Source organism: Populus alba, chromosome 10, assembly GCF_005239225.2.
Source record: "Populus alba chromosome 10, ASM523922v2, whole genome shotgun sequence".
Lineage (NCBI taxonomy): Eukaryota > Viridiplantae > Streptophyta > Magnoliopsida > Malpighiales > Salicaceae > Populus > Populus alba.
In genome coordinates this window covers 3,964,786-3,990,397 of record NC_133293.1, presented here as the reverse complement: position 1 = coordinate 3,990,397, position 25,612 = coordinate 3,964,786, and the positions used below count along the sequence as shown (strand labels likewise).

Here is a 25,612-nt window from a genome sequence, read left to right as displayed (position 1 = left end):
GTATTTAATTTCAATTGAGATTGATTGAAATAGATAAAAAAAAATATTATATTTTTTGACAAGATATTGTCTAGTTTTTAAATGTTTTTCTAACGAGATTATAATATTTTTTCTAATATTGGTAAACACTGTTTTGTGCACCTCTACGTAATACTTTTTTTTTTCTTATATTTTAATTAGTTTTTTTTTTTTTTGTAAATATCTATTTTAATTATTGTTTGATTTAATAAGAAATTAGCTAAAAACAAATCTTTAAATACAATCAAATTCATATTATTTTTTATGAGATCATATATTTTGATTTATATTTATCTTTTAACTTTTTACTTTAAACTTTAATCATGGTTAATGATTGATTTTTATTTATTTATTTATTTATTAATACATATAATTTAAATATACGGAATCTCACTTTGATCTACTACCAACTACATTGTCTCCGAATGCATCCACATCCGACACCTGCTATAATATATGGAGTAATATTATTACTAGCATGTGTGCGTGTGTTATTAATGATCTCCTCGTACATAGTATAGAGTAGCTAAAACACGTCTCATTTATTTGGTTAGTGCCTGATAAGAAGGTAATTAGCCGACGGGTCAAACCCATAATGCTCCGGCATGTTTAAGCATTGGGATTAAGGAACGACTAAGGTGAAGGCTCATCACTTCATTGGCTCCACCAACAATCTCACCGCCGATGAACACGGCCGGCAACGTTGGGCATCCACCTCTTGAGAGTTCTTGCTCGATTTCCCTTCCTCCGGGCATCTCATCAAGCTCATGGACAGCCGGGTTCACCCCAAAGTCACAGAAGAGAGTCTTGATGGTGTGGCACATACAGCATGTGCTCTTGCTAAAGATCACCACTGGCCTCTCCGATGCCAACTTTGTCACCCTCTCCATTTCTAAATCAGCCGTCGAGCAGGAAATTAGGTTAAAAAGCTGAGCACAATAATGCCCAATGAAACAGTGGTCAGAAATGATGTAGCTAGCTAGAGAGCAGTGTGAGCTAGGAAGCTGTTGCGAGGTGCTTGACTCCATGAGACTCGTATGTGCATATATAGGGTAAAATTCTGGGGAAGGCGTTGTTGGGTGGATTGGTGTTGGTAGGAAGATAGCTGTTAAAGAACCATCTTAATTCAATAGTTTAAGTTATTAGATAAAGTTTTAGGATATGATTTATAACATTCTTTAACATACCTTCTTAAATGAAAGTTCTTTGGACTTGAAACTTGCACAAACCCATACTAGCTCGTGCTTAATTTTTATCAAATAAATGAGGATGCTGAGATTCGAATTTATAACCGCTTAGTTATCAAGGCTCTAATACCATGTCAAATAACTATTTCAACCCCATAACTTAAGCTATTAAGTGAGGTCTCAAGATATAATTTATATTATTTTTTAACAGTAACAAAAAGAAAAAGATTTGATTTTGAAGAAAAAAAAAAGAATGTTCTCTTAGATATTTGAATTGGATTTGAAAATCACTAATTGATTATTGCATGACACAAATGCAAGCGTTACATTGTATCAAAAAGTAATTGCACGATGTCATTTTTGATATTGCATTGTAAACAAGGATTGGATAAAATTTAAAAAATAAAAAAATATTATTTTTTTAAAAATAAAAAATTAAAAAAATTAAGTCATATCACACTTTCAAACACCGCAAATATCCTTAAAGAATCTTTCTTACGGAAATGGAGACGTGTTCTTTGTACGGTTGCTTAACATTTATCATAGTAGTGACGCCATGCATGTAATCTTTCTTACACATGCACACTTTTTTCTTTTTCTTTTTTATTTTCAAACTCCAATATATCCAAAGTGCATTTTGAGGAATTCCCTTAGCATGGAGGCATATGTGCCGAGCCGGAGAAAGGAGCTGAATCTATCCAGTTGGGACCTTTCTCAGACTGCATTAAAATTCACATCAAATTCAACAAGAATGGACCTTTCACAGAGCCATCAACTTAATTATTAGCAAACTAAATTTGGATGGCAAGATTTATCAAGAATAATATACAGCAGAGCATGCATAGACTACATTTCTTGCAAGGCAGAAATTTCTTCTGGGCATGCAAGAAGTTTCTGGATGCTGATGAGCTAAGCCTCCCCTCGCTTTCGAGCACATAGGTTTTTTCGTCGATTAAAGTGATCGACCGTACGTGTAGGAAACGAAGAGATAAATGCCAAGAGGTCCCAGCACCATTCTTTTTTTTTTTCTATTGATATTTTTCACGTCACAGTCTGCTTTTATCTATTTGTTGTCAGTTGAATTACTTTATTTTCTTCATGCAGATACAAGTATAAGAAAAATACTTAATTCTAAACTGTTAATTGAGTGATTAAGAGTAAGAAAAAATAGGAGCTTTTATGTCCAAGTGCAGCTCCCATCATTCCATATAAAGAATCACTGCAATTATGAAAGTAATCAAGTAGATTACTGAAATATGATTTTTTTTTTTAATGATAGAAAGATTTATTAAAAACCTCATGCTAGCCTATTAGGCGATGGCCACCATGAAAAGTTAAAGATTTTACATAAAGAAGTGCCAAAAAAGAAAAGAAATAGAAACAAAAGAGTTACTATACAAACATTTGACAACGTTGTCTTTTGATATTTTTCCAGCTTAAAATGCAGCGAGCACTGATAAGAAAATCATTACTCGTGTAAAAAAATTGACATTCACAATCTCTTAACCAAACAGATAATCGATGGAGTGTTGGAGAAAAAGATAAGTTTAAATTTGGTTTAACCTCATTGAAAACCAAAATTTTCTGGTTAAGCAAATGCTCAAAGGAACACCAAAAAAGAGTAGATGCAATGCCTTCCTTTAAAACCTGTCTTTAATCATCATTGGCCATTGCTGCAGTAGCTCATCAAGTGTGTATGAAACATACCAATAGATTCCTCACCATGAAAAAAATTTGGTCCATAATTTTCATGCAAATTGACAGTGAATCAATATATGATTTGAGGTTTCTATAATTGTTTTACATAATGGACAAAAAGACTGATCCAAGGATTAGAGAAGACGATTACATAAAAAAAGATCTTGTTCATAGTTTATGTTAAATGGCCAACCAAATAAGAGTTTGAATCTTTAGAGGAGTCGTAGACTTTCAAACCTATGAATGAAAAAAACATGATCCACTACATTCACAACCAAATTTAATAGTTTTACCGAAAATTTTTTTTGTTGGTATTTATGCTCATAATTCATCGATACATATATTACCGACGGGATCATGTAATTTATGGTTTGTCGGTAAAAAATATACCGATGGATTATAGACAGACAAAGCACACAGAAAAATAAAATAAAATACCCACCTCATTCCATCAGTATCTCTATAGGTAAATTTAACATATCATCGACATGAAAATCATATATAATGCCATCGATATTTTTATATGTTCGTTGGTGTATTCATCGGTAAATATAATATATCATCGATATAATATTATCTATAATTTCGTTGGTGAGTTAATAGTATCAGTGACATTTGTAGTGATTCTTTTCCAATTCTCTCTAGAATACACTGACGAAATTGTTTCGTTAGTAACCCCATCAGTAATAGTTTAAAAATATATTTAAGAAAAAACGTATTAAACAGAAGTAGAAAAATAATTAAAATAATATAAAAATTAAATATTTATTACAAATTTAAACATTTGGACATTCAAATACAATAAATCTAAAATAAAGACGAAGCTGGAGGACGAGGAGGCGTGTCGTCGCTAGAATCATGAGGCCAATTAGGGGTGCACATGTACCACCCATCTGTGATCTCATCTCCATTACTAATCAATAGAGTTTTTCATAACCAACAGTGAGTTGTTCATATTTTTTTTATTAAGATGGGTCGTCCGAGCCTGTACTTGTTAGTCTAATATCGCCGTGAACTTTAGAGTTTGAGTGCTAGAAATCAATTGTGAACATCCCACGGTCGAACTACGAGCCGTCTGCAAGTTCTCGACTATAGTGTTAGAGAGTCCGTACACCTGATTTCTATTAGGTCAATAGGATGATAATGCCTTCAACCACAAATCCGGATCGAGATCTAAAAGGATGGAAGAATCGTCCCTGTATATTCTCCTTTAATCAGCTGTTATATATGTCCTGGAAAGAAAAAAATAAATTCATCAAATTCAAGGAAATAATAACATAAGAAAAAAAGGTTGAAAACTAACATACCATAAAGTGTTTAGCTTGGCTATCAATGAACTGCTGTACCCCTTTTTAGCGGTCATCACTCCATACATTCATTTCAACAAAAAGCTCCATCGGGCTTGGCTCGCGTTTAAGAATCGTGGCCTGCAAGATAAAAATGTTATCAGTTAAATATATTTATAAAAAAAACTAATAAAAATGGATGTAATAAAAAAAATCCTACCATTTACTTCGCATGCGAAACGAACAGAAGCGTGAACAAGCGGATTCTGATTATCCGCACCGGACAATGATTATTGCGTGAAACACGTGGACGTCATGTGTTGAATGTATCCCGCCCATACAACCTCTAAGACTGATGAAGGTCTGAAATCCTTTCAAACCACGTGATTCTAGCCTGAAAGCTCTAATTGATGGAAGTTTTAATTGAGAATTTTTGAAAAATTGATAGTAAATTTAATATAAAAAATAGTTTTGATAAAAAATTGAAACTACCTACATAGGAAGTAGTTTAAGGTGTGCCCTAAAATCTTACAAATTTATTCAAAACAAATAGAAGGTTGATCATTATAGTTGAGAATAACTGAATGTCTTGGGTTTGGCCTTAGCCAACCTTTCCTATTTATATATGTAGAGTAGAATACTGTAGTAACCGTGGGGATTACAACATTGGATTAATCCTACATTACATTAATATCCTATGTATAGATATACATGATATACATTCTATAATATGCCCCCTCAAGCTGAGGGTGGAGGATCGACTCGAAGCTTGAACCTGAAAGCAGTAAAGGACGCAGCGGAAAGTGGTTTGGTGAAGACATCAGCAAGTTGATCCTGAGAGGGGATAAACCGAATCTGAATTTCCTTTTTTGCTACCCGGTCACGGACAAAATGATAGTCTACCTCAACATGCTTAGTACGAGCATGAAAGATAGGATTTGCCGAGAGATAAGTAGCACCAAGATTATCACACCAAATAGTAGGAGCCGAGATGGAGGGAACCTGAAGATCTGTTAACAAATATTGAAGCCAGATGACCTCAGCAGTACCATCTGCTAAGGCTTTATACTCAGCCTCAGTGGAAGAGCGAGCAATTATACGTTGCTTGCCGGATTTTCATGAAATCGGTGTTTGACCAAAGAAAACAAGATAACCACCCGTAGACTTGCGATCATCAATACTCCCAGCCCAATCAGCATCTGTAAAACCATGAAGAGCAAAGGAGGTACCTCGAGTGATATGAAAACCATAAGATGCCGTTCCTTTGAGATAGCGGAGTATGCGTTTAACAGCAGCCCAATGGAAATCTGTAAGAGCATGCATGTACTGACAGACTCTGTTAACAGCAAAACAGATATCTGGATGAGTGAATGTAAGATACTGAAGAGCACCCACAATTTGACGAAACCGTGTGGGATCAGAAAATGGATGATCCGGCTGTAGATCAAGTTTAGAGGGAGAAACTGGAGTGTCAACCGGTTTGCAGGAAGTCATACCAGCTCGAGTGAAGATGTCAAGAATATATTTTTGTTGGCGCAACATCAGACCCATACCTGTAGACTGAACTTCAATACCTAGAAAGTAGTGAACATCACCTAAGTCACGTAGCTTGAATTCAGAGCTCAGTAACTGGACTAGATGATGGAGCATGGCAGAGTTGCTGCCTGTAAGCAGAATATCATCAACATAGACGAGAAGATAGAAGATATTAGTGCCATCAGATAAGATAAACAGGAAAGTGTCAACCTTGGAGGCAAGGAAACCAATAGAGAGTAAAAAATCACTCAGACGAGTGTACCATGCCCTTGGTGCCTGTTTTAAACCATATAGTGACTTGTACAACCTGCACACATGAGATGGAAGAGTAGAATCAACAAAACCTGGAGGTTATTTCATGTAGACCTCTTCAGTAAGAACACCATTGAGAAAGGCATTATGAATATCAAGCTGATGAATCTTCCAATTGCGGGAAACTGCATTGGAAAAGACTAATCTGACGGTGACCTGCTTAATAACTGGGCTGAAAGTTTCAGAATAATCAATGCCTTCCTGTTGAGTAAAGCCTCTAGCAACTAGACGAGCTTTATAACGTTCGATGCTGCCATCAACACGACGTTTGATGCGATATACCCATCGGCTGCCCACAACATTCATCGATGGATGAAAGGGCACTAGAGACCAAGTATGATTGGATCGTAAAGCCTTGATCTCATCACACATGGCATTATGCCAAGCCACATATTTATCTGCATCAGAAAAGGCAACAGGTTCAAAGGAAGGAGAGAGCAATACCCGAGTGAGAGCTGTATTAGCGGCAGCAGAGGACACCATATTGGCATTTTTGGGCTGCCGTGATCGAAGGATCATAGGGTGTCGGCTGAGCACTGGCTGTGACACAGGTGAAGGAGGCATGACAGAGGTGTCATGATGCAGTGGATAGGCTGAGAGATCCACCACCAGATTCAGTCCAGGAGACGAATCCGGGGAAGAGGCTGCTGCAAGTGGAGAGTTGGCAGTAGAGGCAGAGTCTGCAGAAACCGGATTAGTGGCAGAATAAAGAGAAGCTGAAGACGAGTCAGAGGATCTCCCACTATTCGCAAGGACTTCGTGTTGGAGAGCAGGAAACACTAAGCTGCAACCTGTATCTGCAACAGTATGGTTAGATAAAGATGCATGGGGTGAGTGGCAAGGGAAATATGGAGGCTGTGGTGTTTGAATTGGCAATAAGGGCAGGGTAGGGGCAGAGGCTGGATGGGATGGATTTTGAGTTGTAAACAGTGGTGAGTGGGTGAGATTTGGGAGGATGGTAATAGGAGATGGTGTATGGGTTTGAGTGGGAACCTGTGCAATCTGTTCAGATTTATCAAACGAAAAAACATTTTCATGAAAACAGACATGACGAGAGATATACATGCGATGAGATTCAATATCAAAACATCTATAACCAAGGTGAGAGGGACTATAGCCAAAAAATACACAAGGAGAAGACCGAAAATCCAATTTGTGATTATTATAGGGACGCAAGAAAGGAAAACATAGACATCCAAAAGTACGTAAAAATTGATAATCAGGAGACCGTTGAAACAAACAATCAAAAGGAGATCGATTATCAAGAACAAGAGTAGGCATACGATTAATGAGATAAACCGAAGTATCAAATGCATAATTCCAAAAACAAAAAGGAGCTTTACATTGACCTAGAAGAGTAAGACCGGTTTCCACAATATGCCTATGACGTCTTTCTACCATCCCATTTTGTTCGTGAGTATGTGGACATATCAGATGGTGATGAATACCAATAGTTTGGAAGAAAGTGGAGAGTTTGCGATACTCACCGCCCCAATCAGTTTGAACAGATTTTATTTTTAAAGAAAACTGACGTTCGACAAGAGTTTGAAATTGATGAAAAACAGAATAAACATCAAATTTTGCAACAAATGGATAATACCATATATATTTTGTGTGCGCATCAACAGATATAACAAAATAACGATAACCATCCGAAGAAAAAAGGGGAGCAGGACCCCACACATCACTAAAAATTAATTCAAGCGGAGCAGAAGTTTTGTGACCAGTAGGTCGTAAAGACAAGCGTGACGATTTTCCTAAGGGAGAACTTTGACATTGAAAATTAAGACTTTTGTTGTTACAAATGATCTTATTTTTCGAGACTAAAAATTTAAAAATGCGGGAGGTAGGATGACCTAGGCGACAATGCCACAAATCAGCAGAGGCAGAGGTGCAGGGAGACCAATAGGCTTGAGGAGTTGACAGGACGGAAGACCTGAACTTGGACAAAGTATAGAGACCATCTTTACTCTGACCTGAGAGAAGTACTTCATTGGTGTTGAGATCCTTGACATAAAATAGAAAAGGGTGAAATTAAAAATAAACATTATTATCGAGACAAAATTTCTGAACATAAAGCAGAGGTTTCGTGATTGTAGGAACATGTAGAACATTGGATAAAGTGAATGAACGATGTGGGTTATATATTTTTGTATGGCCAATATTAGATATGGAAAGTCCCTTACCATCACCAACATGCAAATTATCATCATTACCATATGGTTCTGAAGCAGTCAAGGTTGCAAGGTCGGGTGTGACGTGTTGGTTTGCACCGGTGTCCGAAAACCATTCAGCTGTACCTGCAGGATTATGGAGTGCCAAATTGGCACTATGTTGCTGACCATAGCTACGTTGCTGAAGTTGGGAACACTGAGGAGCAGTGTGTTCGAAGGCCTGGCATAGTTGGCAGCGAGAATTGGATCCTCGGCGCTGCCAATTTCCTTGCCAGCTGCTGTGTCGATTTTCGTTGCCAGCTGCAGAATTGTAAGTGTTTTGAAACTTATGAAAATCAGACCTGGAGCCAGTATTTCGAAACCCTCTGTGAGAGGTTTGTGGAGGACGCCAGCTGCCATAAGAACGCCCCCTATTTCGTCCAAATTGAGCAGAAGGCTGACGTTGAGACAGTAGTGCTGAAGGTGGGATGTTTGGCGTGGGCAGCAATGGTGCGTGAATGGCAGCAGATCCCATAGACAAATGAGAGGATTTATGAATAAATTCATGAGTTAGCAGATGACTAAGCAAATCTGCATATGATAGAGGATCTGCCCTTGTAATAAGACTTGTTACTAAGTCCTTAAATTCTCCGCGAAGGCCACGAAATACATAGAGATTAAAATCGGTTAGCGAGATAGGCCGGCCAGCAGCTGCTAGCTCATCAAATAAAGTCTTAGCTTTTTGCAAAAATTGAGTTACCAAATCATCACCTTGTCGAAGGTCTTGAAGAGAGCCATGTAATTGCATAATACGGGAATTGGATGTAGAGGCTAGAGCTTGCTCAAGTGTGAGCCAGACCGAACATGAGGTTGGACAATCAACAACAAGATGAAGAACTTCCATGGATAGTGAAGAGAGCAAGGCACTTAGAATTAGTTGATCCTGTTGTTTTCAACGAAGAAAGGATTGAGATACCTGAAGAGTAGCACCATCGGCAGCAAGAATATGTGGAGAGGGGCAGGAGTTTGAACCATCAACAAAGCCGAAAACTCCTTGGCCTAAGAGATATGGCTTCATCTGCATTCGCCAATACAAATAATTGGTGTTTGTTAATTTCAGAGAGATGATCTGATGATTGTGGGAGAGGGACACAATTGCAACGGCAGAGATTGCTGTGGCTTCAGCAGAAGAAGATGGCAGCAGAGGAGCATTGTTCGGATTGAGAAGAGCATGGCCAATATTAGTATGTTGTGGCCACTGCAGAATTGAGGCTGAAGAAGAAAGCTGTCCTGCGGCTGGAGAAGAAAGCTGTCTTGCGGCTGAAGAAGCAATTTGCAAAGAAGGAGATGGGACAACCGGTGCTGCTGCAGAGGAGGAGAAAGCTGCCGACTGAGAAGAATCCATTGCAAAGAAGGAGAAGAAGTGTTTTAGTTTATTTAGAGCTCTGATACCAAGTTGAGAATAACTGAATGTCTTGGGTTTGGCCTTAGCCAACCTTTTCTATTTATATATGTAGGGCAGAATACGGTAGTAACCGTAGGGATTACAACATTGGATTAATCCTACATTACATTAATATCCTATGTATAGATATACATGATATACATTCTATAATAATTATAGGTGATGGATGTATATTATACCAGTGCACATGTATGCATTGTGAATGTTGGGGTACAAGAATATGTATGCACATGCATTACATACTTGGCCAGCATATACGGCTAACGTGTGTGTGTGTGTGTGTGTGAGAGAGAGAGAGAGAGAGAGAGAGAGAGAGAGAGAGGATAAGATCCTCAGGAAGAAATAGTGTAGGCGGCGAGTGGAAAAAGAATGTAAGCTTTATGCACAAACGATAAAGAAGAAAGCAAAATGCAAGCGATAGATCGCCCGCGAGGACGGATCGTGGCACCACATTCACAGATTAGGGTTTTTGTGTTGTTGAGGCACAAACGTTACAAATTGCTGCATTCTCCATATATATTCCTTCATGTGAAAAAGATGTATAGATAAAGTGAAAGGGAGAGGAACATATGATCATTTAGCTAGCAGACATTTTTGGCCCTTCCTGTTCTGTAAATTATGTCGACAGTCGTGTAATGGAGAAAGAAGACCTTGCAATATTGCAAATATCAATTGTTAACTAAAGTAATTTAGGTTAATCGTTAACAATGGACAAAGTAACATCACACAAATTGTTTAAGCTTCCAGTAAGTTTCCAGCAATGGGAGATGCCTGCAACAGAGCCCCAGAAAGGGGCCTTTGCAAAGATAACATAGAGTGGAACACCAGCTCTTTGAGAATTCCAAACTCCAATAAAAATATGCTTTTGAATCTGGTATATCTGCAGTATAATAATATGGATATCATTGCAATTAATAATTAATTATAACAAGGGAGGGTGCATCCTTTTGATCAAATCATCAACGTCCTTATATGGGTTTTATTTTTTTTTCAGCTTTGGTATTTTCTTTCTTTTCCCCTCTAATTTTATTTTAAATTAATTTAAAGGGATTGATTAGATGTATGTGTTTGATGCTTGTGGGTATTTAATTTCAATTGAGATTGATTGAAATAGATAAAAAAAAAAAATTGTTATATTTTTTGACAAGATATTGTCTTGTTTTTAAATGCTTTTCTAACAAGATTATAATATTTTTTCTAATATTCGTAAAACATTGATTTGTGCAACTCTACGTAATACTTTTTTTCTCTTATATTTTAATTAGTTTTTTTTCTCTTTGTAAGTATCTTTTTTAATTATTGTTTGAATTAATAAGAAATTAGTTTAAAAAAATCTTTAAATACAATCGAATTCATATTATTTTTTACAAGATCATATATCATGATCTATATCTATTTTTTAACTTTTCACTTTGAACTTTAATCATCGTTATTAACTTATTTTTATATATTTATTTATTAATATATATTAAGTAATAAGCTAGAGGGTGTGGGGAATTTACTGTTCACCCTCACTGAATGCATTGTGCATTCCTCTCTCTCTCTCTCTCTTTTTAAATTTTTTTATTACTTTTTCATCTTTTTTTTTTCACCTTTTTTTTCCAACTTTCCCATTTTTTCTTTTTTTTTTTGGTTTATTTTTTCTTTTTCTTTTTTCAAAATTACTTTCCTTTTTTTTTTTTTCCAACTTTCCCCTCTTTTTTTTTTTTGTTTATTTTATTTTCAGAATTATCTTTATCGATTTTACTTTTTTAATATTGAACTGGTTAAAAATTTTGCTTTATAATTATTTCCTTTAAAAATACTGTGGATTGCTATGGTGTTTTTCCACATGGTTTTTTCTATCTTAATTTTTTTTTTCAAAAATTATATTTGTTGATTTAATTTTTTTAATATTGAGCTCATTGAGAATTTAGTTTTGTAATTTTTTTCTTTAAAACATTGTTGATTGTTATAGTGTTTTTCTGTATGGTTTTTTTTTTCTTATTATTTTCTTTGAAATTATTGTTTTTTGATTTTATTTTTTAATATTAAACTGGTTTAAAGTTACAGTTATATTATGAGAGAAAAAACACTGTAACTTTCCTCACAAATTACTGTGAATTGCCATAGTTTTTTTTTTTCTCTCATGGTTTTTTTTTTTTCCAGTTTCTTTTGTGTTTTTTTTTTGTAATATTTTTTCTCAAAATTATTTTTGTCAATTTTATTTTTTTAATATTGAGTTGGTTAGAATTTAACTTTGTAATAAAGCTTAATCATGTAGGAAAAACATTGTAGTTATCCTTACAAAACACTATGGATTGCTACAGTGTCTTCTCAACATGATTTTTTTTTTTCTTATGATTTTTTTTCAAAATTATCTTTGTTAATTTTATTTTTTTAATATTGAGTTGGTTGAGAATTAAAATTACAAGTCATTATAAATAAAATTAAATCATGTGGAGTTGAAGTTTAAGGGAGAAGGAGAATTGGAGAATATTATGGAGGCTGTATTGAATGTGTGCAGCACTCCCGTATGTAATATATATATAGATGTAGGGTTGTACATGATCTAACCATGTAGTATACTACACATGATCAGAATCTATATTATGGGTAAAATACAAGATAAATATATATACATAATAACATTCCATAATATGCCCCCTCAAGCTGAAGGAGGAGAATCCACATGAAGCTTGGACCGAAAATAAGTGAATGGCGCGCGAGGAAGAGGTTTGGTAAGTACATCAGCAAGTTGATCCTGTGATGAGATGAACCGAACCGCAATTTCCTTTTTGGCAACGCGATCACGAACAAAGTGATAATCGACTTCAACATGCTTAGTGCGAGCATGAAATATAGGGTTAACAGACAAGCAGGTAGCACCCAAATTATCACACCAGAGGATAGTCATAGGATCAGAGGAAAAATGGAGATCTGATAGCAGAGCTCGAATCCACAAAATTTCAGCAGTACCATCTGCAAGAGCCTTATATTCTGCTTCAAGTCGATGAACGAGCCACTGGTGCGTTTTTTCCTGACTTCCAAGAAATATGTGTGCTGCCAAGATATACCAAATAGCCACTAGTGGATTTTCTGTCATCAAGACTACCAGCCCAATCAGCATCTGTAAAACCATGTAAGGAAAGAGAGGACCCCCAAGTGATGTGTAGACCATAAGATGTCGTGCCTTGAAGGTACCGGACAATTCTTTTAACAAGAGACCAATGACCTTCGGTAGGCGAGTGCATAAACTGACAAACTTTATTTACAGCATAACATATATCTGGGCGAGTAAAAGTGAGATACTGCAAAGCACCAACAATCTGTCGGTAACGGGTAGGATCAGAGTACATAGTATCCGAGGTCAACAATAGCTTAGACGAGGATGAAGCAGGCGTGTCGGCAGCTTTACATGAAACCATACCGGCTCGCCGAATGATATCAAGAGTATATTTATGCTGTGAGAGCATAAGTCCCATGGCAGTTTTGGTGACTTCAATCCCCAAGAAATAATGCACAGAGCCTAAATCCCTGATTTTGAATTCGGAATTCAGTAAGGTGATCAAGTGGCATAGCAGAGTTGAATTGTTCCTAGTAAGCAGAATGTCATCCACATACACAAGCAAGTAAATGAGATCATGACCATTAGAATAAATAAACAAAGAGGTGTCAGCAGTGGAGGCCCGAAAACCAAGAGAAATGAGATAATCACTGAGTCTGGTATACCATGCCCGAGGAGCCTGTTTTAAACCATAGATAGATTTATGCAGGTGACAAACATGAGATGATAGAGTAGGATGAGAAAAACCAGGTGGTTGCTCCATATACACCTCTTCTTGAAGAATCCCATTTAAGAAAGCATTGTGAACATCAAGCTGATGAATAAACCACCCACGGGTCACAACAATAGTAAGTACTAACCTCACAGTTGCAGGCTTAACAACTGGACTGAAAGTCTCAAGGTTAGTCTATTCCTTCTTGTTGAGTGAACCCTCTAGCGCAACAAGACGGGCTTTATACCTGTCAATACTACCATCCGCGCGCCGCTTGATTTTATAGACCCAGCGACTGCCAAACAACATTCATAGAGGAATAATAAGGAACTAGAGTCCACGTACCCATTTGATTGCAAAGCCTGAATCTCATCTTGCATAGCTTGTGCCATGCCGAATTGTAGAGAGGCGTCTTTGTACGTGAGAGGTTCATGTTTCAGGAGAAGTAGAGCTCACGGTTAGGAGGGGACTGAGACACACTAAGATGCGCCTGTTTGGGCAGGCTGAGGACGAATGTCATGTGGTGGCTGCGAGAGGAGTCAGCTGGCAGAGTTGAGGAACTATGAGAAACCTGCTGAAGATCAAATTAATAAAATCAACTACCAGACGCAAGCCTGGAGGAGAAGCCAGAGGAAGGAACTCAATGTGGGACTGCCTAGGAGGTCGAGAGGAAGCCACAATATGAGAGGTGGCTGCTGACAATGGGATCATCGTACCTAGAGAAACAGAAAACCATACTTGGAGAGTGAATCGTAGCAGAGTTAAAAATGGAGATGAAGTAGAGGGACTGTTACTCACCGGACCAGGTGAAGGAAAAGCTAGGCAACAACCCTATATCAGGTGTTGGAGAAGGTGGCAAAAAAGGGGTAGATGAGAAGGCATGGGAGTAGGAAAAACGGTCAATGCGGGAGGGGCTGTTTTGTAGAGATGGAGAAGATAAGGTTTGTTGTCTGTTCAGAATATGCAAAAAGGAAATGTATTTTCATGAAATTTAACATGTCGCTGCAATATACAATACCATGAAGGATGATGATAAATCAAAGCAACGATAACCCAAATGAAGGAACTATAGCCAAGAAACACACACGGGAGAGCGAAAAGTCTAGTTTATGTCGATTATAAGGACGAAGTAAAGGAAAACATAAGCACCCAAAAATACGAAGAAAACTGTAATCAAGGTAAGATTTAAACAAACATTCAAAAGGTGTACAACCATTGAGAACAGCAGTAGGCATACAATTTATGAGATAGACAGTCGTTTCAAAAGCATAACTCCAAAATTTTAATGGAGCCTTACACTGACCAAGAAGTGTAAGACCAGTTTCAACAATATGACGATGACGACGCTCAACAATACCATTTTGTTCATGTGTATAAGGACATATGAGTCGGTGATGAATGCCAATGGTTTTAAAATATGTGTTTAACTTCCTATATTCACCACCCCAATATGTTTGGACAGATTTAATTTTGGTGGCAAATTGCCGTTCAACAAGGGCTTGAAATTGAAGAAAAATTTTAAACACATCAGACTTAGCAACTAAAGGAAAAAACAAGATATACTTAGTATAGGCATCCACAAAAATCACAAAATACCGATAACCATCAGTAGAGAACATAGGAGAAGGTCCCCAAACATCATTGAAAACAAGCTCAAGAGGAGCACAAGTTTTATGACCAGTAAGGCCTAATGACAGACGCAATGCTTTTCCTAAAGGACAAAATGAACAATTAAAATTAAAAACTCTAGAAGAACATGCAACTTTATTATTTGATACTAGAGACCCTAAAATACGAGAGCTAGGATGTCCAAGGCGACGATGCCAAACATCAGCAGTGGAGGACACAGACGTTGATAGGAAAGCTTGAGGTACGGATGTTGCAGAAGACTCGGATAAGACATATAGACCATCATTACTCTGACCGGAAAGGAGCACCTCCTTGGTTATTAGATCCTTAACATAAAACACAGATGAATGAAATTCAAAAAATACATTATTCTCAATGCAAAATTTCTGAACAGACAATAATGGTTTTTTAATATGTGGAACATACAGAACATTTGATAGGGTAAAAGTGTGTTTGGGAGTATAGAGTTTAGATTGAGAAATATGTGATATAACAAGTCCCTTACCATCACCGACATGTAATTGATCACTGCCAAGATAGGGCTCTGAACTCGTCATATTAGCGAGGTCCGGTGTCACATGTTGATTAGCACCCGTATCAGGAAACCAACCTGCAGAGGAGAGCTGAGGATTCTGAAATGCCAAATTGGCAGTAGCCTGCAAATGCTGTGAGGTAAATTGAGAACAGTATTTTGCAGAATGCCCAAAACCATAACACAATTGACATTTGACATTTCGAAAATTTTGGTTTGAGTTAGAAACTCCACGGGAATGCTGCTGCCAACCAGTCCCAGACTCACGGGACATCTGCTGCCAACCAGATGTAGAGGTGCCATGGGTACCACCACGATGGCCTCTCCATCCACCTCGGTGTCGCCCACGCCCACGATAGGAATGGCCAGAAGGATTACCAAAACCACCACGCTGAACTGAGAATGCTGAAGCTGTGGAATGTGAAGGTGTGGGCAGCAAAGGTGCTGTCATAGGAGAACCAAGAGTGGATTGAAGGGAGCTCTTATTCAGGTATTCATGAGTGAGCAGGTAACTGTGAAGATCAGAGTATGATAAAGGTTTTGCCCGTGTAGATAAGCTGGTCACTAAGTCTTTGAAATCACTGCGCAAGCCCCGAAATACATAAAGATTAAAATCCTCTAAGGAGAGAGGCCGACCAACAGCAGCCAACTCATCAAAGAGGACTTTAGCTCGCTGGAGATAAGTGCTAACTGAATCATCTCCCTGATGCAAGTCCTGAAAGGAACCATGTAACTACATAATCCTTGAATGTGACGGTGAAGCAAAGGATTTTTCAAGTGTCTGCCATATGCTATGAGATGTGTCACAGTCAACCACAAGATGTAGAATTTCAGTAGATAAAGAAGAGAGGAGCGCACTCATAATTAATTGGTCCTGCTGCTTCCATGAGAGAAAGAATGGATTTATTCCAGGGGCTGCTGTATCGGTGGCAGTAACGTAAAGTGCAGGACAAGGATAGGATCCATCCACAAAAGCATACACACCTTGATCCAACAAATATGGTTTTATTTGCATTCTCCAGTATAAATAGTTATTGGTGGTCAGTTTCAAGGAGATAACCTAATGAGTATTTGAGAGAGGGACTACGGCAACACCATGAAGATGTGTGTTGGGAATAATTGACGCTGCAGAGGGGAGTCCAAGAAGTACCGAAACAATCGGTGCAAGGAAGAGTATTGCTGCCATTGTTAGAGGAAAGCTGCATCCAACGAGAAGGAAGTGCAGACTGCAAAAAATCCAGGTGGAGGAGCTGTTGAAAAAACCTGACGCAGGTTGCATATGTGAAGAATTAGCAGGGAGAACAGAGGATGCTGCAGCTGGCATGTTTGCTGTAAGAGGAGAAGAAGATTGTGCTGCTGTAGAATCCATGAGAAGAAGAGGAAGGCACCGATGGAAACTCTTTTGAGTATAAGCTCTGATACCAAGTTGAAGTTTAAGGGAGAAGGAGAATTGGAGAATATTATGGAGGCTGTATTGAATGTGTGCAGCACTCCCGTATGTAATATATATATAGATGTAGGGTTGTACATGATACTAACCATGTAGTATACTACACATGATCAGAATCTATATATGGTAAATACAAGATAAATATATATACATAATAACATTCCATAATATATGGGGAAACATTATAGCTTTCATCACAAAATACTGTGAATTGCTATAGTGTTTCCAACATGTTTTTTTTTTTTCCTTTTTTTTTGTTATTTTTTTATAAATTTGTTTATGTTGATTTTATTTTTTTTAATATTGAGCTTCATGAGAATTTCGCTTTGTAATTTGTTTTTCCTTTAAAATAATGTGAATTGTTGTAGTGTTTTCCCATATGATTTTTTTATGATATTTTTTTGAAATTATCTTTGCCGATTTTTTTTGAATATTGAGTTGGTTAAGAATTATAATTGTAATAAAGCTAAATAATATGAGAAAAGTGTTGTAGCTTTTTTCACAAAACACTGTGAATTGCTATAATATTTCTCTAAATGATTTCTTTTTATGATTTTTTCTAAAATTGTCTATGTTGATTTTATTGGAGAAAAAACTATCTTTTCTTACAAAACATTGTCAATTGCTACGACATTTTTTTCTCATTGTTTTTTTCCTTCCAAAATTATCTTTGTTGTTTTTTTTTTTAATATTAAGTTGGTAAAAAATTTAGCTTTGTAATTTTTTTTGCTTTTTATTAGCAGAAAAGTTAAATCATAGTTGAGAATAATAGAATGTGTTAGGTTGTGCCTTAGCCAACCTTCCTATTTATATAGAGGCAGTAGAACACTGCAGTAACTGTAATGATTACAACATCCTATATTAGAATCCTATTCTGATAGATACATGAGTAACTGTAATGATTACAACATCCTATATTAGAATCCTATTCTATAATATGCCCCCTCAAGCTGAGGGTGGGGGATCAACCCGAAGCTTGAATCGAAAAGCAGTAAAGGATGCAATAGGAAGCGGTTTAGTGAAGACATCGGCAAGTTGATCTCGAGAGGGAATAAAACGAATCTGAATTTCTTTCTTGGCAACACGGTCACGAACAAGGTGATAATCCACTTCAACATGCTTAGTACGAGCATGGAAGATAGGATTTGCTGAGAGATAGGTAGCACCAAGATTATCACACCAAATGGTAGGGGCAGAGACTGAGGGAACCTGCAAATCTGTTAACAAGTATTGAAGCCAAATGACTTCAGCGGTACCATCAGCAAGGGCTTTATACTCAGCCTCAGTAGAGGAGCGAGCAACAATGCGTTGCTTGCCGGATTTCTAAGAAATCGGCGTCTAACCAAAAAAGACAAGATAGCCGCCCGTAGACTTGCGATCATCAATACTACCAGCCCAATCTGCATCTGTAAAGCCATGTAGAGCAAAAGAGGAGCCTCGAGTGATATGGAAACCATAAGATACCGTACCTTTAAGATAACGTAAAATACGTTTGACAGTGGCCCAATGAGAATCTGTAGGAGCATGCATAAACTGACAGACTCTGTTAACAACAAAACATATATCTGGACGGGTGAAGGTAAGATATTGAAGAGCACCCACGATTTGACGAAATCGTGTAGGATCAGAGAATGAATGATCCGATAATAAAATGACTTTCGAAGGGGAGACTGGAGTATCAACTGGTTTGTAGGAAGTCATACCAGCTCGAGTGAGGATGTCAAGAATATATTTATGTTGACGCAACATTAAACCCATACTGGTAGACTGAACTTCAATACCCAGAAAGTAGTGAACAACACCTAAGTCACGAAGCTTGAACTCAAAGCTGAGTAACTGTATAAGGTGATGAAGCATAGCAGAGTTGCTACCCGTGAGCAGAATATCATCAACATACACCAGGAGATAAAAGATATTAGTACCATTAGATAAGATAAACAGGGAGGTGTCAACCTTGGAAGCTCGGAAACCGATGGAGAGCAAAAAATCACTTAGACGAGTGTACCATGCTCTCGGTGCATGTTTCAAACCATACAATGATTTGTGCAATCTACACACATGAGATGGAAGAGAAGAGTCAACGAAAACTGGAGGCTGTTTCATATAGACCTCTTCAGTAAGAACACCATTGAGGAAGGCATTATGAATATCAAGCTGATGAATCTTCCAATTTCGCGAAACCGCAATAGAGAAAACCAATCGGACAATGGCTTGCTTAATAACTGGACTGAAGGTTTCAGAATAATCAATACCTTCTTGCTGGGTAAAACCTCTAGCAACAAGGCGCGCTTTATAACACTCAATACTACCATCAACACGACGTTTGATCCGATATACCCATCTACTACCAACAACGTTCATCGAATGATGAAATGGAACCAAAGACCAAGTGCGATTTTCGCGTAAAGCGGCGATCTCATCACACATAGCATTATGCCAAACTGCATATCGGTCAGCATCAGAGAATGCAAAAGGCTCAGAAGAGGGAGAATACAATACCCGTGTGGAGGTAGAAGTAGCGGCAGTGGAAGCAACTAGATTAGCTTTCTTCGGCTGCTGCGGTCTAAGAGTCATAGGATGTTTGCTATGTGCTAGGGGAGACGCAGGGGAAGACGGTTGTGGCGAGGAGACTTGTGGCAGCTGATAAGAAGACAAATCAACCATAAGTTGCAGACCAGCGGGAGAGGATGATAAAGAAGTAGCCTCAAGCATAGGACTGTCAGTAGAGGAGGGGCTGGAGGTAGAGATTGAAGCGGCAGGAGTGCTAGCCAGGGAGGGTGAAGCAGAGGAGGGACTATAAAGTGCCCCAAGATCATGAGGAGAGGAGACCAATTGACGATCTAAACCTGCATCATAAGGGTTAGATAAACAAGCATGGGATGATGGCCAAGGGATGGGTGGAGGCTGTGGTCGGGTGGCTGTTTGGAGTGGCAAAGCGGAGTGTTGTGGGCTGTTTGGGTGGCTAGTGAAAACGGGTAGCGATGGGTGATTTTGCAAATTTGGGAGGGTGACAGTAGTGGATGGGGTGGGGGTTGTGGTGGAGACCTTTGCAATCTGTTCAGAATTATCAAATGGAAACACATGTTCATGGAAGCGGACATGACGGGAAATATAAATACGGTGAGATGCAATGTCAAGACATCGATAACCAAGATGCGAGGAACTATATCCAAAAAACACACATGGAGAGGAACGAAAATCCAATTTATGATTATTATATGGACGCAGAAAAGGAAAACAAAGACATCCAAAGGTACGCAAAAAATGATAATCAGGAGACCGTTGAAATAAACAATCAAACGGAGAGCGATGGGCAAGAATAGGAGTAGGCATGCGATTTATAAGATAAACAGAGGTTTCAAAAGCATAATTCCAGAATCGAAAAGGTGCTTTACATTGCCCTAAAAGAGTAAGACCTGTTTCCACAATATGCCTATGACGACGCTCTACTGTTCCATTTTGTTCATGAGTGTGGGGACAAATCAGACGATGATGAATACCAATGGTCTGAAAAAATGTGGATAGTTTTCGGTATTCACCACCCCAATCAGTTTGAACAGATTTTATTTTTAAGGAAAATTGACTTTCGACAAGAGTTTGAAATTGATGAAAAACAGAGTAAACATCAGACTTGGCAACTAGAGGATAATACCATACATATTTAGTATAAGCATCAATGAAGATAACAAAATAACGATAGCCATCTGAAGAAAAAAGAGCCCCATACATCACTAAAAATTAATTCAAGTGGAGCAGAAATTTTGTGACCAGTAGGTCCTAAAGACAAACGCGATAATTTTCCTAAAGGACAACTTTGACATTGAAAATTAAGACATTTGTTGTTACAAATAATCTTATTTTTCAAGATTAACAATTGAAAGATACATGAAGTAGGATGACCTAGTCGGCGATGCCATAAATCGGCAGAGGCAGAAGTGCAAGGAGACCAATAAGCTTGAGGAACTGACATGACGGAAGACTTGGTCAGGGCATAGAGACCATCTTTACTCTGACCTGAGAGAAGGACTTCATGGGTGTTGAAATCCTTGACATAAAACACACGAGGGTGAAATTCAAAATAAACATTATTATCAAGACAAAATTTCTGAACAGAGAGCAGAGGTTTTGTGATTGCAGGAACATGAAGAACATTAGATAAGGTGAAAGAACGATGTGGTGTATATATTTTTGTATGACCAAGATGAGATATAGGAAGGCCCTTACCATCACCAACATGCAAATTATCATTACCAAGGTACGGTTCTGAAGCGGTCAAGGTGGCAAGATCAGGTGTGACGTGTTGATTGGCACCGGTATCTGGAAACCAATCAACAGAACCGGTTGAGGAGAGATTGCGCTGCACCAGGTTGGCAGTAGGTTGTTGGCCATAACCTCGTTGCTAGAATTGAGGGCAATGGGGAGCTGTATGGCCGAAATTTTGACACAGTTGACAGCGTGGATTCTGCCCCCTATTACGCTGCCAAGAGCCTTGCCTATTGTCACCGAAGGAGGAGTTTTGGAAGCTGCGGTGATCAGGTCTGGAGCTAGCAAATCGGTTGCCTCTGTTGTTGGACTGGTTGGGACGCCAGCCATCATTGAAGCGGCCCCTACTACGACCAAAATTGCAAAAAGTCTGGCGTTGTGCAACAAGAGCAGAAGATGGAATGCTGGGTGTGGGCAGCAGAGGAGCATGTATGGAAGCAGAAGATTTGTGAAGAAATTCATGTGTGAGGAGATGGCTGTGAAGATCTGCATATGATAAAGGTTCAGCCTTGGTAATAAGACTGGTAACTAAGTCTTTAAACTCTCCCCGAAGACCACGAAACACATATAAATTGAAATCTTCAAGTGAAACTGGTCGACCAGCAGCGGCCAATTCATCAAATAAGGCCTTCGCTTTTTGCATAAATTGAGTTACTGATTCATCACCCTGTCGAAGATCCTGAAGAGAGCCGTGAAGTTTCATAATATGAGAGTTGGAGGTGGAAGCGAGAGCTCGCTCAAGAGTGCCCCAAGCTGAACAAGAACTTTGACAACCAACAACAAGATGCAAAACATCCATAGATAGGGAGGAAAGAAGAGCACTTAGAATGAGTTGGTCCTGTTGTTTCCAGGTTTGAAAAAGCGGATTTACCTGAAGAGAGATACCATCATGGGCAAGAACATGTGTTGATGGACATGTGTTGGAGCCATCAACAAAACCAAAAACTCCTTGGCCTAGGAGATAAGGTAGCATTTGCATACGCCAATATAAATAATTGGTGTTTGTTAATTTGAGGGAGATGACTTGATGAGTGTGAGAAAGAGAGATAATGCTTGCGGCAGTAGAGGCAGCAAACGTGGGCTGCAAGAGGAGGCGTTCACCAGCCATGGCAGAGGAGAATCCAGGTGGTGACGTAGTAGAGGAAAGCAGAGGAGGCGCTGCAATAGAAGAGGGCTGCACTGTTGGAGAAGAAGAAAGCTGGACTGCTGGTGCTGCAGAATTTGAAGATGTATGTGGTGGCTGTTCCATTGAAAAAGGGAGGTTGGGAGGCTATGAGAAAATTAGGTTTAATTTATTTTAGGGTTTTGTTGCTCTGATACCAAGTTGAGAATAATAGAATGTGTTAGGTTGTGCCTTAGCCAACCTTCCTATTTATATAGAGGCAGTAGAACACTGCAGTAACTGTAATGATTACAACATCCTATATTAGAATCCTATTCTGATAGATACATGAGTAACTGTAATGATTACAACATCCTATATTAGAATCCTATTCTATAATAATCATATGGCGAAAGCACTGTATCCTTTTTCACAAAACACTGTGGATTGCTACAAATCATTTTGTTCAGTCTCAAAGTTTTTGATCACCAACATAATTTTTTTTTTTCCGTCATGAAATATTGGTTCCATTATACTTTTAGTTTTTATTACTTATCTAGTGCTAATTCATAATTATAGCGCTATCAATTATATTTGTTTTATAGTATACGGCAACACGTGAGCATGCCATCTCGTAAATTCAATTACGAGGATTCTCACTTTGATCAACAACTAACCACATTGTCTCAGAATACATCCACATCCGACACCTGCTATAATTTATTGAGTAATATTATTACTAGCATGTGCGCGTGTGTGTTATTAATAATCTCCTCGTACATAGTATAGAGTAGCTAAAACACGTCTCATTTATTTGGTTTGTGCCTGATAAGAAGGTAATAATCCGATGGGTCAAACCCATAATGCTCCGGCATGTTTAAGCATTGGGATTAAGGAACGACTAAGGTGAAGGCTCATCACCTCATTGGCTCCACCAACAATCTCACCGCCGATGAACACGGCCGGCAATGTTGGGCATCCAGCCCTTGAGAGTGCTTGCTCGATTTCCCTTCCTCCGGGCATCTCATCAAGCTCATGGACAGCCGGGTTCACCCCAAAGTCACATACAGCATGTGGTCTTGCTAAAGATCACCACTGGCCTCTCCGATGCCAACTTTGTCACCCTCTCCATTTCCAAATCGGCCGTCGAGCAGGAAGTTAGGTTAAAAAGCTGAGCACAATAATGCCCAATGAAACAGTGGTCAGAAATGATGTGGCTAGAGAACAGTGTGAGCTAGGAAGCTGTTGCGAGGTGCTTGACTCCATGAGACTCGTATGTGTATATATAGGGTAAAATTCTGGGGAAAGCGTTGTTTGGGTGGATTGGCGTTGGCAGGAACGTAGCAAAGAGAAAAAGATTTGATTTTGAAGAAAAAGAAGAATGTTCTCTTAGATATCCAAAGTGCATTTTGAGGAATTCCCTTTTTCAGACTGCATTAACATTCGCATCAAATTCATCAAGAATGGACCTTTCACAGAGCCATCAACTTAATTATTAGCAAACTAAATTTGGATGGCAAGATTTATCAAGAATAATATATAGCAGAGCAAGCATAGACTGCATTTCTTGCAAGTCAGAAACTTCTTCTGGGCATGCAAGAAGTTTCTGGATGCTGATGAGCTAAGCCTCCCCTCGCTTTCGAGCACATAGGTTTTTTCGTCGATTAAAGTGATCGACCGTACGTGTAGGAAACGAAGAGATAAATGCCAAGAGGTCCCAGCACCATCCTTTTTTTTTTTTTTTTTTCTAATGATATTTTTCACGTCACAGTCTGCTTTTATCTATTTGTTGCCAGTTGAATTACTTTATTTTCTTCATGCAGATACAAGTATAAGAAAAATACTTAATTCTAAACTGTTAATTAAGTGATTAAGAGTAAGAAAAAATAGGAGCTTTTATGTCCAAAGGCAGCTCCCATCATTCCATATAAAGAATCACTGCAATTATGAAAGTAATCAAGTAGATTAATGAAATATGATTTTTTTTTAATATATAATGATAGAAAGATTTATTAAAAACCTCATGCTAGCCTATTAGGCGATGGCCACCATGAAAAGTTAAAGATTTTACATAAAGAAGTGCCAAAAAAGAAAAGAAATAGAAACAAAAGAGTTACTATAGAAACATTCGACAACATTGTCTTTTGATATTTTTCCAGCTTAAAATGCAGCCAGCACTGATATGAAAATCTTTACCCGTGTAAAAAAATTGAGATTCTCAATCTCTTAACCAAACAGATAATCAATGAAGTGTCAGAGAAAAATATAAGTTTAAATTTGGTTTAACATCATTGAAAACCAAAATTTTCTGGTTAAGCAAATGCTCAAAGGAACACCAAAAAAGAGTTGATGCAATGCCTTCCTTTAAAACCTGTCTTTAATCATCATTGGCCATTGCTGCAGCAGCTCATCAAGCGTGTGTGAAACATACCAATAGATTCCTCACCATGAAAAAAATTTGGTCCATAATTTTAATGCAAATTGACAGCGAATCAATATATGATCTGAGGTTTCTATAATTGTTGTACATAATGGACAAAAAGACTGATCCAAGGATTAGAGATGACGATTAAATAAGAAAGATCTTGTACATAGTTTATGTTAAATGGCCAACCAAATAATAGTTAGAATCTTTGGAGGAGCCGCAGACTTTCAAACCTATGAATGAAAAAAATATGATTCACTACACTCACTATTAGATTTAACAGTTTTACCGAAGAAAATTTCTGTTAGTATTTACGCTCATAATTCATCGATACATATTTTACTAACGGGATCACGTAATTTATGGTATGTCGGTTAAAAATATAATGATGGATTACAAACAGACAAAGCATGCAAAAATAAAATAAAATACGTGCTTCATTCCTTCAGTATCTCTATAGGTAAATTTAACATATCATCGACAGGAAAATCATATATAATGCCATCGATGTTTTTATTTGTCCATTGATAAATATAACATATCATCGATATAATATCATGTATAATTCTGTTGGTGAGTTAATAGTAGCAGTGACATTTGTAGTAATTCTTTTCCAACTCTCTTTAGAATACACTGACGAAGTTGTTTAGTTAGTAACCTCGCCAGTAATAGTTTAAAAATATATTTAAGAAAAAACATATTAAATAGAAGTAGAAAAATAATTAAAATAATATAAAAATTAAATATTTATTACAAATTTAAACATTTGGATGTTCAAATACAATAAATCTAAAATAA

At 37.8% G+C, this 25,612-nt stretch overlaps 1 protein-coding gene and 1 pseudogene across 1 annotated transcript; both read right to left on the bottom strand.

Annotated features, from left to right (window-relative positions):
• Nucleotides 1-581: 581 nt before the first annotated feature.
• Nucleotides 582-1,019, bottom strand: LOC118034575 (monothiol glutaredoxin-S2). Its single transcript, XM_035039920.2, has one exon. It carries the CDS (start codon nucleotides 906-908, stop codon nucleotides 603-605), a length of 306 nt encoding a protein of 101 aa, XP_034895811.1. The 5' UTR covers nucleotides 909-1,019; the 3' UTR covers nucleotides 582-602.
• Nucleotides 1,020-23,140: 22,121 nt separating this feature from the next.
• Nucleotides 23,141-23,621, bottom strand: LOC118034576 (monothiol glutaredoxin-S2-like; annotated as a pseudogene).
• Between the last annotated feature and the right edge of the window lie 1,991 nt (nucleotides 23,622-25,612).

Excerpts from the sequence above, each read along its gene's own strand:
- LOC118034575 (XM_035039920.2), bottom strand. The coding sequence starts at position 908 with ATGGAGAGGGTGACAAAGTTGGCATCGGAGAGGCCAGTGGTGATCTTT.